Below are 15,307 nucleotides of genomic sequence, written 5' to 3'. Positions count from 1 at the left end.
TTTAAGCTCTCTGATGTTGAGTTATTGGCAAAATAGGGAATTCCATTCAGTTGATCTCAAAATATTTGTCTAGGAACGCTTACAGTGATTTTTTTTTTGTTTTTTCACATTTTTTTTCCAACTCCGAGGGACTCCCTAGCTTTAGCGGTTTCACATTCAATTCACATGAATTACAGAAAATATAAAAACAACAAGAACATACAGAGCATACACTTAAACATGTAAACACAAATTATACAACTTTATAAAGGGCAATAGACTGTCAAAATAGATATTTACATATGAAATCAATAGTTCAACATTTTGAGAAAAAACAAACACTTATTAACCCTCCTGGGAAGAGTTTGATGAGATTCACCTGACACATAACACTCCAGCATTAAAGGCCCCATATTATGTTCATTTGTTTTGTTTTGTTTATGTATAATCAAAAAGACTGGAAAATCTCAATTTCTACAATTTGGGACCTTTTTAAGCTATCCGGCTGCTGATAATATGCACAGAACTATGAGATGTATGTATCTTCTCATAAAGGTCTCAGCAAGAAGGTTAATATGATTACTGCCCAAAATGTCAAACTATTTCTTAAGAGTGATTAGACCAAGAAAAAATTAAACCCAACCTGAAAAAGTGACAGCGAAACAGAACACACACTGTTCAAAACTCTTTATATCCGGAACAGTGTGTCATGAGGTCGGACGTTACTGGTGCAAAGTGGACCACAGCGGCTATACTGCGCTGTGGTCCTCTCTGTAATGCTGTTGGATAGTGAATGACTTGTCTTATTATCATGTTGATCTGAGCGTCATCACTGCAGGAGCTGAATGCCACTGTGAGGGTGTGAACCCTGAAAGCCATCATTCAAAGACTCCAACTATGATGATGAGCAGGAGGAGGAGAACTGCGGCCCCACACATGGCGAGGCAGAGAAGTTTCTGTCGACGTGACAAGAACACAGGGGTCAGAACTGCTGACTGTGAAGAAATGCATTACAAGACACTACAGGTGAATAGGGTGAATATTTTAACAAACAGATATCACTATGAAACTTTCCCAGATGATAACAAATATTAAGGTAATTATTTTTTGAATTACAAGTTTTCTGAAACTTAATGTTTGAATATGCAAATGGGACACTTTCAGTTTAAACGTGCACACATATTAATACATTTCCAAAAAATAACTCTAAACATTGGATAAAGCCCGCTCAAAATTGCGGGTTATTTTATTATAATATTATATTATAATCTACAACTAAGCCAACAATGTCAGCAGCCATAGAAAAATGTTTTTAAGATTAAAATGTTCTATGAATCAGGCTGGGGATGATATATGAACCTTGAGAAGATAAAGTGTGAGAAAACTAAAAAAAAATGGAACAGAAACCCACTTATAAACTCAGTATGAAAAACAAATGATCAGAACAAAATGTTTCTTCTTTGTTTAAGTTAAAAAAAAAATGCCAACAGAACAAGAAAAAATGTCCTCTGTTTGAGGGAATGTCCAAAAACAAGTCCCTTTATCTTAAATGAAATGAGATGAAATGCTACTATCGAGGAGACTGTGTCTTTGATTTAGTGTAATAAGATTTTATGACTAGAAATGACACAAGTATACTTGGTAGGATTATAAGTATTTGCTGCATTTGAGAAAACAACCTTATAGTTATGTACTTGAATGTGAAAAATTGTTTAAATCGACAAGGAAGATTTTAAAAAATGACAATAAATGTACCTTTTCTTTTTTTACCTTTAAATTTCCCTGATTACAAGTGATAAGGTTAGTATGTGAAAGTCTTTTGTTCTGATACATTTTTATACAAAAATGGTGAAAAAGATCAAACATTTTACTAGTAGATCACCATGAAACTTTCCTAGTCGATTACTTGAAAATCATTTGTTTCAAAAACCATTAAACATTTTTTTTAAATGTTTTATGTTTAAAATACAAATGAGGCATAAGCACCTAAATGTGTATTTTGCAAGTTTTCTTGGTCCAAATGAAGAAGTGCCAAGGAGGAAATACAGCACAGAATCTCAAAATGTACTACTGCAAGAAAAATGTGTGACATATTTGTGTTCTGTGCCAGGCCTTAAACCATTCAGCAGTTAAATGAACAAATGAACAGATGAATTGGTTTTAGGGATGGAAGTTGTGGATGAGGCGTTACCTCACAGTCGTTCTCATTCAGGTGGTTTGGTTAGTCCAACAGACAGGCCAACAATAAGTGCAATGACAGCAAGCAGGATCAGCAGAGCAAAGGCAAGGATTATGTATTTCTGCCGAGTGAAGAACAGGTTGTTATGGCACTTTCAAGTGGTCCCACGTCACTGAACTTTGACATCTTGTATAATTGACATTTGCAAAGTTTTTTTTTAATTTGTGATGCATAATGAGAAAGAAACACATACCCTCCGGGATTTCTTCTGGTATCTCACTGCTTTTTTGGTCTCTTCCTTCGCACTACAAATATATTCAGCTGCATTGGACACGTTCTTCTCAATGTTGTTCACCATTTCTCCCTGTAAATGACAGAACCAGGGTGCTTTAAATTAGATTAACGCCATCTAATATTTGATTTTGTCTTGGTACTATTAATGAAAAAGACAGTGGTTACATGTTGCCATGCTTGTATCACAAAGTAGACACGACTATGAAACTTTCCAGCTAGATCCTATTGTTACCTGAGTTTCTACCAGCATTGCCATGTCCATGAACATTGCATGGAGCTCTCTGATGCTTGACTCCAAACGCATGATGTCCTGGTGTCTCGACTCGATCTCATTCAGGGCCTGACGTGTTATCTGGGAGTCAGAAATGATCTGAGCGAGAAAGACGAAGAGACAGCAAACGGAGAAAAATAAATATTCTCAGCTGTGTGGCAAGACACTACCACACCCCAAATAATGCTCATCATCCAACACTAGATGGCAGTCACAGCTTTAAACCCTGTAAAAAGTAACATACTGGACAGTAAAGCAGGAGACAACTTACATCAGAGGTGAAGATTGATGGATTTCCACTTTCTAACATGTCCTCTAGTTCTTCGTTGGTGGTCACTCTTCCAGCTAAAATAATGAACACCATCCAGTGATTATCAAGCAGTGAATCGAACCTAGCTCTATTCGATGTATCACTTTATGACTCAATACACTAGTGGTGATGAAAAGTCCTGGTTTGCTGATATGCTTGTTACTTTAATCCTCAGCAAGCCCTGGGTTCTAACAGTATTACACTGACATTAATGCTGTGTTAATGGAGGAAATGCAAAATAAGCCACGTTGTTGCTTTCTTTGCTGGGATTTAACAAATTACATTTATTCAAGTATTTTTTGAGGTACTTTATTTGAGTATTTACATTTTCTCTAACCATATACTTCTACACTACTGCAATTCAAAGGCACCACTGCTCTACTAAATGTATATGGCAATCTTAGTTACTAATTACTGAAATACTTATACACAGAATAGAATCAACTGATTCATTTTAATAGATAAAGATATAACTCCATTTTATTTCTGAGGGGAAAATCACAAACTACCCAGCAGATAAACTACGTATAGTAGTATAGTAGGTAGACCCCCTTTACCAGTGTGTTAAAGGGATGAACACATTAACTATATTCAGTTACTGATGCATTGCAATTTTAAGCCATAATATGATAGATGTTATTATGAAATATGCCATTCTGCATATTGTGCACTTTTGGTATGATAAATGTATTTTGATGCAAGTACTTTTGTGCTTTTACATTAGTTAAAATTAACTTACTTATGTCAAAATATTTCTAGAGTGTGGTATTGCCACTTTCACTTTCAAGTGAGTATCTGTACTAGATCTAAGTACTCCTTCCACCACTGTTTTGATTCTAAAATGTAGCTACTGATGATCAGCACTCCATGTGTACTACATCTTTGTCTTTAAACCTTAATCAAATATTATCTCTACAAATGAGCTGCACACTCCCTCCAAAAAAAAACCTTTGGAATGCAAAGTGGAGCACCTGATCGACCCATAGTTGAAAACTGAGAAGAGCTGAAAACCGGACATTAAATGAATGCAAATCCAAGATGCTGAATTATTGTTATGTCCTCCTGCTATTTACCTTCAGAGGGAGGTACAGCTGAGATGACTAGTCTGTCTGATGTGGATGCTGTTTATGTGTGTGGGGACTTCCTACCAGAAATATTTTAAATAGCACTACTAACAATTGTGGCGATACAAATTGCTCAACATTACAATACTGATGATTTCTAATGATTTTTAAGAAGATTTCACTTCAGTGTCAGTTAAAGATTAAGAATTAGTAGACTGTTCCTCAGGAAGGCTTAAATAACTGTTAGGTTTTGCTTTTTAAACCACAGTGAGTTAATTGAAAGAATAGACAATGAGGGTTTTTTCAATACTGTGTAGTAGATGTAAACTACGGGACCACTCTTTACTGATGGTAAAGGTTCAAGTAGGACCCTGTTTTGTTAAGGCTGATTCACATTTATGATTTACTAGGAAAAAACTGAATTACACTTGTGACTCCCTAATTCATTTTTGTCCTCCAACCAAAGTAATAACATTATCCTGGACTTTATTGTGCAGTTGGGGAATGTTAAGATGACCGAATGTGTTAAGCAGAAATTATTTAAGAAAACATAAAAACCCTAGTAAGTAGTAAGAACTAAAATCTGAGGGGAGGGGTTGAAAAAAAGCATTTGATAAGACGCACTGTGAGGAGCAACTTCAATAGGGGCCTTTCACTGCATGTCGATTATCTACAAACTCACAATCTCCAGTTCTGGAGGGCAATGGGTCCCAGACAGGTCAAGGCAATACAGGTAAAACTAGAGAATGATGCATGCAACTCTCTTATATGTGTTTTCACAACTGTAATCTTTTTTTGAATGCAAAGTTCTCTATAGAGAGGTAAAAACTGTGATGGATAAATGGAAAAAGTCTGTCATAATCCTCGACGACAGACTGTCCTGCACACCAAACATCACTGCTGTGGCCCAATCCTGCAGAAATTTTCCTCTACAAAATCCACAGGATCTGGTCTTTCCTCACAAAGGACACATCGCAACTCTTGGTCCAAGCGCCGGTCAGAATGCCCTCGTTTCCCATGTGACCCCCCGGCGACCTCCACTGGCTTCCTGTTGCAGCTCACTTCCGGTTCAAGAGCATGGTGCTGGCCTTCAAGGCTGTCAATGGACGGAACTGCACCCATCTACCTCCAAACACTGGTCAGACCACACGCTCCAGCGCGAGCACTTCCCTCTACTACATCAGCTGGGCTGACTGGTACCACCATCGCTGAGAACAAACAAAGTTCACTCAGTGAAGTCACGACTCTTCTCTGTTCTGGCGCCTCAGTTGGTGGAATGAACTCCGAACCAATGCCAGAATAGCAGAATCACTCACCATCTTCGGCAAAAGATTCAAGACTCACTTGCTCAGACTTCACCTTGACCCCGCATAGCGTAGTAAATCAAGATAAATCACAAATAGTACATTTGAGACAAAAGTTACAGGAGAGAAGTTCGAAGTTCTATTGTGCTTGGCTTGAGGCTGGATGATGACATGATATTTTCAGAAATGCTGTCGTGTTCTCATGCAGTCAGTGGGCAGAGCTCTGGGTTCAGTAATGAACAAAGTTAATTGTGTGATAATTTGGGCTTTCATAATTACACAAAACTCCACAACTCATGCCTGTGCTCTGTGTCTCGTTATGCTTTACAGGTCTACTTCAATTTTGGCCATTAATGGAGACATGGGATGGGAACCTCCAATCATCAGACATAAATGTCAAATGCTTCAGCTCTGGAATAGACTTGTGAAGATGTCTAATCATAGACTCACTAAAAGGATATTCAATTGGGTTATCTTGCATAGTCATCCCTGGGCAACAGAGCTGAAATCCTCATTCTGTCAGAACGACTTGTCATTCATATTTCAGCACAGGTTAATTTGCAAGAATTAGAAGATTAGGAGCAAGATGTTTCTCATATATAAATAAAAATGGTCTATTTATATTAGTCTCAGCAAAAATAAGGAACTTGTCTAATAAAGGACAGTTATACTGTAGTGTCTTATGTGAGGTATAATTTGACCGGCAGGTTTAGTTCCATTCTAGGGGACAGACTCGTTGTGGGAGTGGGGTGCAAAGAAGTCGGGTTCCGATTAATATGAACAGTTATGTCATGGATGTACTATATGTTTGGAGTGTTCTGTTTATTTGTGTATGTGTTTATACGGGTGAACAGGAAAGACACTAATAAATTACGCAGGAATTTCAGGGTACATGGTTTGAACATCTACGACTAAAATATTGATTGTGACAAACCCTATTGTAATTAGAGATGTGTTCATCCTTGTAGCATCTTGCTTTAAAAACAACAAATTCTGTCATATAATCGACAAAACTTCCAGAGCAGTGAGTGTTGCACTGATGTCAAGAATGACAACAACAAATGTCTGTGCTTAGTCCTGCTATAATATGTACCGTTCTCTGTTTAGTCCCAGGATAATACATTTGTCTGGTAGCGCTGGGTAAGGAGAGCAAGCCCCATTGTTGCCCTATCGATTGAGCTGACAGAAAAATAACAGTGCTGTTATCCACCCAGGGGACGCCGCCGCTGCAAACACAATGCCGACTTCTCCCCAAGTAGGGAGATGAATTGTTGGGTAAAACTACGAATTAAGGCTTCAAATCCAAAAATGAAAAACTGGTAATGTGTTCGAGGTTTTACAGAAGCTGAGAATATCTGTGCTTGCAGTTATTTTCTTGAATGGCATTGTCTTGAGATAACAAAGCTTGTTTTCTGGTTTTTAATGGGTCAACACAGTTTGCTCTCTGGAGAAATAAAAGGCCTAGTTCTTGAGATAACAAGATGATTCATCATGAGAAAACAACTTCACTCGATTCATAAGAATGGACCATGACATTATCATGAGTATAGCATTGTATACTGAGATAATGAGTTCATTATTTTGTTATCTCATGATAACAAAGCACAGTTTTCTCATGATAACCGGTTAATTTATTTTGCTATCTCCAAAAATAGAAGACCAATTTCTCAAGATGACCTGATAATTTATCAAGAGAAAAAACTGTCACGGTGTGCCATGACAGCGGGTTTTGTTGTTGTTGTTTTCCTGTTTTTTCCTTACCTGCACCGCCCTTCTTTTCCCTACCCTGCTCCTTCCAGTTTGTGTGTGTGTGTGTGTGTGTGTGTGTGTGTGTGTGTGTGTGTGTGTGTGTGTGTGTGTGTGTGTGTGTGTGTGTGTGTGTGTGTGTCTGTTCTGCAGCAGTCTCATCACCTGCCTCTGCATAACCCCGGTCTTCGCCTCTCTCACCTCGGGTCTCTGCTTCTGGGTCCAACCAAAAACCAAAACCTCACAGAACAATCTGGACAATATGGACCCAGCAGACACCAGCTTACAATTACTGGACATATGGGACATTTTTTAAGGCCATTTCCATTTTTAAGATGATGCTGATCTCTAAGCCCAGGTTGTGAGAAGCTCTGGGCATAGCAGAGCTCTTGTCCAAAGTAGCTATGCTAGAAGAGACCTTGTTGGACAAACCCAGGCCTCAACCCCAGGTTACCAGCTACCAGCCCAAGCTATCAGCTCCAGTGTTTGCTATCCACTAGCTGGCTGACCTCCCATCAGCTCCAGGGCCAGCTAGCCCCCAGCCAAAGATATTCTTCTAAGCTGACAGGCACCTTAAGACTCTTAACACCTCCGCAGGCCCCCAAGTGTCTCCTTTCCAGGAGACCCATCTAGCCTACAAGATGCCTTCCGCAAGAAAGCGAAGGCTTTCAACCACTTCCAGAATCCCTGACATCCGGCTTGGCAAACTCTTGTAGTTGTAATTGGAAAGGAGGAAGTCAGGTGAAGTAGAATATAAAGCAACAAAGCACAGGACTTTCACCCAAACAGCTGTTTGCCTCCACTTTGTAACCAAAAGTCAACAATGATTTATCTTAGCTTACCAATGTAGCAAACTGACATCACATACACAACTGAAATTACATATGTAAATGTGCCTTTTTGAACCCAAACCACAATTGCGTTGGTACAACGTAAACACAGACCAACGTAGCATTCATCACAGGAGTGTTAATTTAGATAACCTGATGTTTAATTGGAGTCACTTCCTGCTGTGGCGGTCGGTTTACTCGTGGATAAGATGTGCCTGAGGAACAAAGGAGCCCTCACAGAGAGACGGCTGCTGAAACTCTATCAACAGAAAGCCCTCTAGTTCTGAAGCCGTGCCTCCCGGTGTACAGCACCCTCCCTGAGGAGACAGGTCTCTATGCAGGTGCTTACTGTGTGTGTCACACACCTTTTGCTATTCCTCGGAGAGACAGAGCCAAACACAGAAAAACACACCTCCGTTACAACTCCAACACACATCAACAAAATGAGTTTCACTTCTGAATTTATACAGACAGATGGTGTGAGTCCACGTCAGCGCACACAGAGGTTCATGTGGCCGTGTCAAAGACAGGTGAACTCCTGTTACACGGGCCCGTTTCCCCGGGCAACACAAACACAGCTAGCCGTCTCCAGTATCAGGCGCTTCCACCCGCAGCGTGGAGAACTGGAGCCTCTCATTAATGCTGGCCGCAGGGACTGAGTCAGACGGTCCTATTTGTTTCCCTTTCGCAATTGTCTCATGTTATTCGCATGTGCAGAACACAATGCAGCTGATACACATTTCTCCTACAACTGTTTGTCACTGTAACTCTGAGCAGAGAAAGCAGAATATGTGAAGGACTGAAAGTGCAAATATCAAAATGATTAAATAAATGGCTAAATAAATAGTTTATACGATATACAATGGACAAAAAATGTTATTAAAGGTAAATGTAGGGAGTAATTGATGTATTTAATGTAACATATAATAATATTGATTTTTTTTTTACTTCTGTATTTATTCACAAAACCTGCGGACTGAATTTTCAGGAAACCAGACTGGGGGATGGGTCTCGGCCCAGAACAATATCATTTTTGTTGAGGCATTTACTGATTTATCTTTTTTTTTTCAGGCCGTCTGAAAAATATTTGTCTTGCAGCAGACAAACACATTTAACACAAGCTAAAACTCACAAGCTTGTTTGAGTGCTGATACACCAATATACTTATTTACACTGTATACTCCATGTTTTCCATTATGTTAAATCTTACATTACATTACTCACTATTGTAATTACATCTGAGTGTTCCGTTAAGGGTCAAATTTACTGCAATTTCTATCATGTTGAAATAATGTGTACTAATTAAATAACTAGATGCTTGATTTATTACAGGGGATGGAAAAAAACATATTGAAAAGCGTTCCGTTTATGTATATTACTTACTAAACTTATTCACGTATAAAAAAAGAACCATGACGTCTCAAAGAAACATGAAAAACTCCAACACTAAACTCTGTGCAGCGGCTGTCTGTTTATCAACAGCTCTGTTCGTGTCCATAGAAGCAGAAAGGAAACCGGTGTGGTCTGTTTCCTGGATCCTGTCTGAACACAGCTTCAGGCTCTCATTTGTCACACTTTTATCTCTACATCTTTGAATGTGCAACATAATCCCAGACATTGATTTGTTTACAGTGGGTATTTCATGTTTGTGGCAGCATTTTACATCCATAATTAATGATTTGAAGCTTCAGAAATAGAAAAAAGGATGTGTTTCCTGGCCTCATGAGGGTCCAGGAGGTCCATAATGTGTCACTCACTTATCTCCAGCTGTCTCTGGATCCTTCCTTTGCTTCTTTCCCGAAACGACACTTGCGTCTCGTTGTACTTTGTCATGACCTCCACAAACTTCCTGGACAGCACTGTATGCTAAGGACAAGTGTGAGCACAAGGACAGAGGGTGGGCACTTCAGACTGCAGACTTTTAGAATAATCCACAAAGTAGTTCTGCACAAAATGCTTCTGATAAAAGTGGATCATAGTTTGTACCTCGATATGAAGTTCAACATTATACTCAAACAAAAGAAATGCAATTGTAACCTGCAAACACATCTTGTAATAAAACGGTGAAAGTGGTAAAGTTAAGTGGGAATTAAAGTTACAGTTCGCCCAAAACGGTGCATGCTAACGGATTTAGCTTAGCAGCGGCAGTCAAGAGTTTGACTTAAGAAAGGGTACAAATAATGTATTTTCAAATTAATTTGGGATCTTGGGGCTTCCAGAAAGACGTATTACACCATGCAAGCTGTATGGAGCCATTTCATATTTGCTTCATGTTGAAACAAGTCCCCATCTACTTCAGTTATTTAGGAGAATGCTTCAAGGCTGTTTTGCTGCTAACCTCCAGAAATGGAGGATGCAGTACGAAACTTGAGTACATCTGACAACGATGAGTTCACGGTTTGTTTTCTGACCTGTGTTCTCTGGATCCTGAAGTCAACAGAGGCTCTGTTGGCTATGTCATCTTTCGGCATGCTTTGCTCCATGGCTTCACAAGGAAAGAGTCACAATGCAGAATTACACAACAGCAGACAACACCAGCTTACATATGGTTTAGTCAATAAATATATAAGTGTGACAATCACTTTGCGGTTCGACTCACATTTTAGTTTAGTTCGCACCACATTGGCGTTTCCTTTGATGTCGTTGGTCAGAGCGCCCAGCTGATCCTTTGTTCCTTCACACAAATCGGAAAAAAAAGACGCCAGACTTGAGGAAACATAATGTCATCCAGCTAATCACTGTGACTCTCTCCTGTAAATATTGGAGTTACTCTGATTTCATCTTGTAGCTCGGCAACAACCCTGAGAAAATACTGCACAAAGCACAGGCCCTTTGTTTCTTTCCCCGGTGACCAGTTCCACGTCATGGACCCTAAAAACACTGTACTGTGTTACATTAAGCACAATCAGTGACGATGCCATGGCACTGTAAACTGACTCTTTGTCATGCAGGGTCCTCGGGCCTCAGCTCACACACCGAACCAAACAGAGCCAGGAACATCTTTAAATCATTAGAAATACTTTGTCTGCTCTGTACGTTGTGCAATGGAGCCTGCAAACATCTGCAAAAAAGCGAAGTTAAAAGCGAAGCTGTGACTAATGATTATTTCCTTGTAGATGAATCTGTAAATGATTTTATCCATTAATTGATTAGTTGTCTGGGCAGTAACATGTCAGAAAATGGTGGCGAGGGATGGGAACATGGCAACTTTTTTTCTGCTTTGAGTCTGCAGATGTTCACAGAGGCAGTTTTTTTTTCTTTTGGCATTCTCCAAGTTAAAGTTTTTCACAGGATTTCAAAGGTTGCTACACAGATCTTTTTTAAAATGATCACTGCATAACATCTGCTAAAGATCGTATTTACCTTTGTGTGGTCTGTGCATTTTCTACTAGGGCTGCAACTCACAACTGCTTTATCAATGATTATTCTGTCTATCATTTTCTCAATTAAATGTTTAGTTGTTTAGTATGAAACACTTCGATCAGGGTTTTCCAAACCCTAACATGATGAGACAGGGTCCTCTCGTTTTGTGCACAAGTCATGGATGTTCAGTTTGCTGTCATGAGGAGGTCAGACCCCAGAAAGGATTTACATTTAGGCTTAAATCCAAGAAGTTTAACTTCTGTTTTTAGAAATTACTCAAACAGATGAGACTACATATTATCTGACATTTTATCAGACTGTTGTAAATTTAAATAAAGATATCCTGTGTAAATCTTCTCTGACTGCATCAATATTTAATATAAATTATCAGTGTTACTCCTCTTTATTTCTTTTGATTTGCTGCCTATGCAACAGAAGGGGGAAGTAACAAAGTACTTCATTATTGTAATGACTGTACTGATTTTTCAGGTATCTACTTTACCTAAAGGTGCAATCAGCTGTCTTTGTGATGCATTTACAACCAGCTGGGAAAATCCTACTGATTTAAGTTTAACAGTCCATCAATTAAATCAATATGACATGAGGCTCAGTAAGCTTGGTGCAGAATGGCCACTACGAATGTCCTTCAGAGGGATACTTTCTACTTTTATACTTAAAGTACTTTTCAGAGCCTGTACTTTATTACTCTTACTTAAGTAAAGAGGGTGAATCAGTACCACTACTTTTACCAGTCATGTTTAACACAAGTATCTGTACTTCTACTTCAGTAAACAGAGTGTACTGTTGCCACCTCACATCTGGATACATAACATGCCTAGCTGTTCCTCATGCAGTTTTTCTGGTCATCTGCAGAATCCCTGCACAAAAGTGAAGCTCTCCAACCTTCCAAACATGCCAGCTGGGTTAACTGTCATAGGAATCCAGAAAATACTTGTGTTAAAAATATGGAATCCGATAGTTTTGATATACCGGGATGAATTAACCGTTGCAGAGATCTTAGGGTGAATAGAACTGTTTCCTTCGCGGGCTTCCGGACCACGCAGCCATTCGTTTACAATGAGGAGGAAAGTGTAACAAAGGAAGTGAGACATTGGTGCCTCAAAAGTCAAACCCCAGCCAAGATAACTGAAAGCACCAATTAACCCTTGAAACAGCAACCCTGGAAAACATGACTAACTGCAGGGCCCAGGACAGGGCAAGGCTCTGCAGCCAGGGGATTACTGTCCAAAACATCACTGGCACCCAATTACCAGGCATATGTGATATCCATCAGGCTGTAGGTGTAAAAGAAGCCAGTCATCCCAGCCACTGTCTGCTCACACTGCTAATAATCTGACAAGTCAAACAGAAGTATCAGCTGGTGTATCTCCAGACTCCGCAGCAGCTGATTTCCTCAGTCTGTGAAACTCCTGAACTTGTCCCAACACATAAAAAACACCATAAAAATACAGTTGTATTTTGTCATGCTTTGTAAATGGACTACAACTCCCTTTCATTTCTGCTACCCTTGTGTTTTTGAGAGACCACTGGCCAAGACTAACGCACCTTTGAACACTGTGTGAAGACTTACTGTCGCCTGGGTTGGGTGCAGACAGGATCGTGCTGTGCATCTTCTTCACCTCCTCCACTTGATAGTCGATCTTGTCGATGAGTCCTCGAACTTCTTCCACCTAATTCAACCAGGAACACCAGTTGTCAGCCTCTGGCATCAGTCCCCAAACCCCTGCATGCTGGCACCGCGTCACGGTGAACTTGATACCCACCCTCCTGAAAAAGCTCTCCATGAAGAAGCCATCTCTGTCCACCGCGACCGCAACATCCTCCTCCGCTGCTGTCCTGCTCTGTACGGATTTTAAAAAATCCAATTATTTATTACCTGTCAAAGTATTTTTTTTTAAGCGTGAAAAAAACACTTACAGCAGTCAGTTCTGCCAGGCGATCCTTCATCCCAGCGATCGGCTCGTCTCCTGCCAGGATAACTCTAGTGGATCAGCCGCTGGGTCATCCTGTCACTGTCCGGTCGCAGAGGGACGACGTGAGGCCACCTTACTGCGGACATCAGCAGACGATTGGGGGGGTTAAAAGTTCCAAACTGCTCTGAAAAGTCCCGTCCAACTGACGCGGCTGTGCTGGCGCTCCTCGCTGGGTCGATCGCACTCACCGCAGCAGCGGGAAGGATCAGGAACAGATCCACCGCGTCTCGTCGGGACACGCCTATGATTCATCTCCCACACCACCACCACCACCCACCCATCCCCGCCTTCAGGGGGAGAAAGCACACACTAGCACACCTTTCGATTAAATGTGATCCAGCCATTAGGATAAACAAACTCTTTCACAATCACAATGTCATGTGTTATCGTTTGTTTTAAAAAATCGTGCCAATAACATGTTATTCCTCTCTTCAGTATATTCCAGAGGTACTTTTATTAACTGATTACTGTTTTCAGCCTTTATTTAACCAGGTTAGTCCCACTGAGGTCACTGAGCTCTTACACAAGGGAGACCTGCCGATGCAGCAACACACAGATAAAACAGTAAACTAACAGTTAATAACGGATTCATTTTTAATTTCATGATCCCGTATCTGAACTGTGGGGACGACTTGGGACATGCTACTCCAACCCACATGGTTCAAATCGATGTTGCTATCTATATTATATCTTTAATAAGAGGACCTCTCTCTTGTTTCATTATGTCTGTCTGCTGCCGGTGCTGTTGCTGACTCTGTGTCTCGTCTTCTACCAACCAAATCTACTACTAATGAAGTGACCGACCTGAACCTGGACCTGCTGTTATATATTGAAAGTGAGCAGAAGGATATCTGCTGAGCACCTCTGTGAAGGAGCATTGTAAGTCTGTGACCAGTGTTTTATCTCTCTATAAGATGATTCATTGGAGCTTGAGGGCAAACGCACCGCCAGCAGGCAGTTATATGGGAGGATTTCATAAATTATAGACTGGCACGCCTGGGTGAGCGCTGGACTGTTCATCTGGTGGCCACACGGTGTCGCTGTTGACCTGGATATATTTACACTATATATGTTGAGGCGGACCTCTGCAGCCTGTGACGGGACCAGCAGCGCTTCTGGCGACTCCCCGCTCCTCCTGCGGGTTCAAAACCACGGGACACATGATTTGTGAACATCCATGTCATAATCAGTGGAGGTGTTATATGACACGCAGCTTTAACTCACTCTTAAAGGCAGCATTGCCGAAGCAGTGTTGTAAAAACCACCTAGAGGTCACAGTGTTTAAAGTCACCCCTTTGAATGCATATATAATATATAGACGTCTCAATGTGTCTGTTATTAAATATACTCAAGTATCAAAAATAACTTTCTGTCTAAACCTACTTTAGTCTCAAAAGTACCATTATAGTTCCATATATTCTGCCCGCTTATATGATGGAAACTACAGATCGAGCGATGATCAGACGCAACATTTGGCATTTTCTCTCTTTAAAAATGCGCTGTTTTGGCCGTGATGCAGCAGTTGAGGGTGAAGTTAGAGGTATAACGTTGCAGGAAAATAAAATACTGTGAAACTCATGGAAAGTACAAGAACCTGGAAACTGTTCTCAAGAACAGCACTCGAGTAAATGTACTGGGTTACATTCCATCACTGACTTAAAAGTAAATAGTAGTTTTGACACGAATGCAAGTTTGCCCAAACTAATCAAAAACATTAGCAGTTGCAGTCCATGAAGATACTGTAACCCACTTTCACATGAGCAGCCAGTAGCAGACAGGCATCCAGTGTGAACTGAAATAAACTGAACATAGTCTGGAGCAAAAGTGACGGTTTTGATGGAGGGATGCAATAAAGGTTTGGAGCCAGGTGCTGCTCCAAACTGGCAAACAACAGTGGCACAAGAAGAGACGAGCTGTAAAGCATCTCACTTTCGGCACAGGTCCCTCATAAAAAGTTCAAGTAAGTGATCCAG

General features: G+C 40.4%; 2 protein-coding genes across 2 annotated transcripts in view; one reads left to right on the top strand and one right to left on the bottom strand.

Moving 5' to 3' along the window:
* Window positions 1–29: 29 nt before the first annotated feature.
* Window positions 30–13,526, bottom strand: stx2b (syntaxin 2b). Its single transcript, XM_037097507.1, has 11 exons — window positions 13,279–13,526; window positions 13,125–13,202; window positions 12,932–13,031; window positions 10,577–10,651; window positions 10,389–10,462; window positions 9,735–9,843; window positions 2,995–3,068; window positions 2,685–2,822; window positions 2,412–2,522; window positions 2,171–2,279; window positions 30–935 (listed from the first exon to the last, which is right to left on the bottom strand). The coding sequence occupies exons 1-10, from the start codon at window positions 13,306–13,308 to the stop codon at window positions 2,184–2,186; spliced, it is 885 nt and encodes a 294-aa protein (XP_036953402.1). The 5' UTR covers window positions 13,309–13,526; the 3' UTR covers window positions 30–935; window positions 2,171–2,183.
* adgrd1 (adhesion G protein-coupled receptor D1) overlaps window positions 845–15,307 on the top strand; it is a 56,991-nt gene continuing 42,528 nt past the window's right edge. The window contains exon 1 of the mRNA XM_037097501.1: window positions 845–1,005. Coding sequence (XP_036953396.1) covers window positions 877–1,005 — 129 coding nt within the window. The 5' untranslated portion in view covers window positions 845–876. The remainder of the gene's footprint in view (window positions 1,006–15,307) is intronic.

The sequence above is a fragment of the Acanthopagrus latus genome, chromosome 5, assembly GCF_904848185.1.
Source record: "Acanthopagrus latus isolate v.2019 chromosome 5, fAcaLat1.1, whole genome shotgun sequence".
NCBI lineage: Eukaryota > Metazoa > Chordata > Actinopteri > Spariformes > Sparidae > Acanthopagrus > Acanthopagrus latus.
This window is presented reverse-complemented; position numbering and strand designations above follow the sequence as displayed.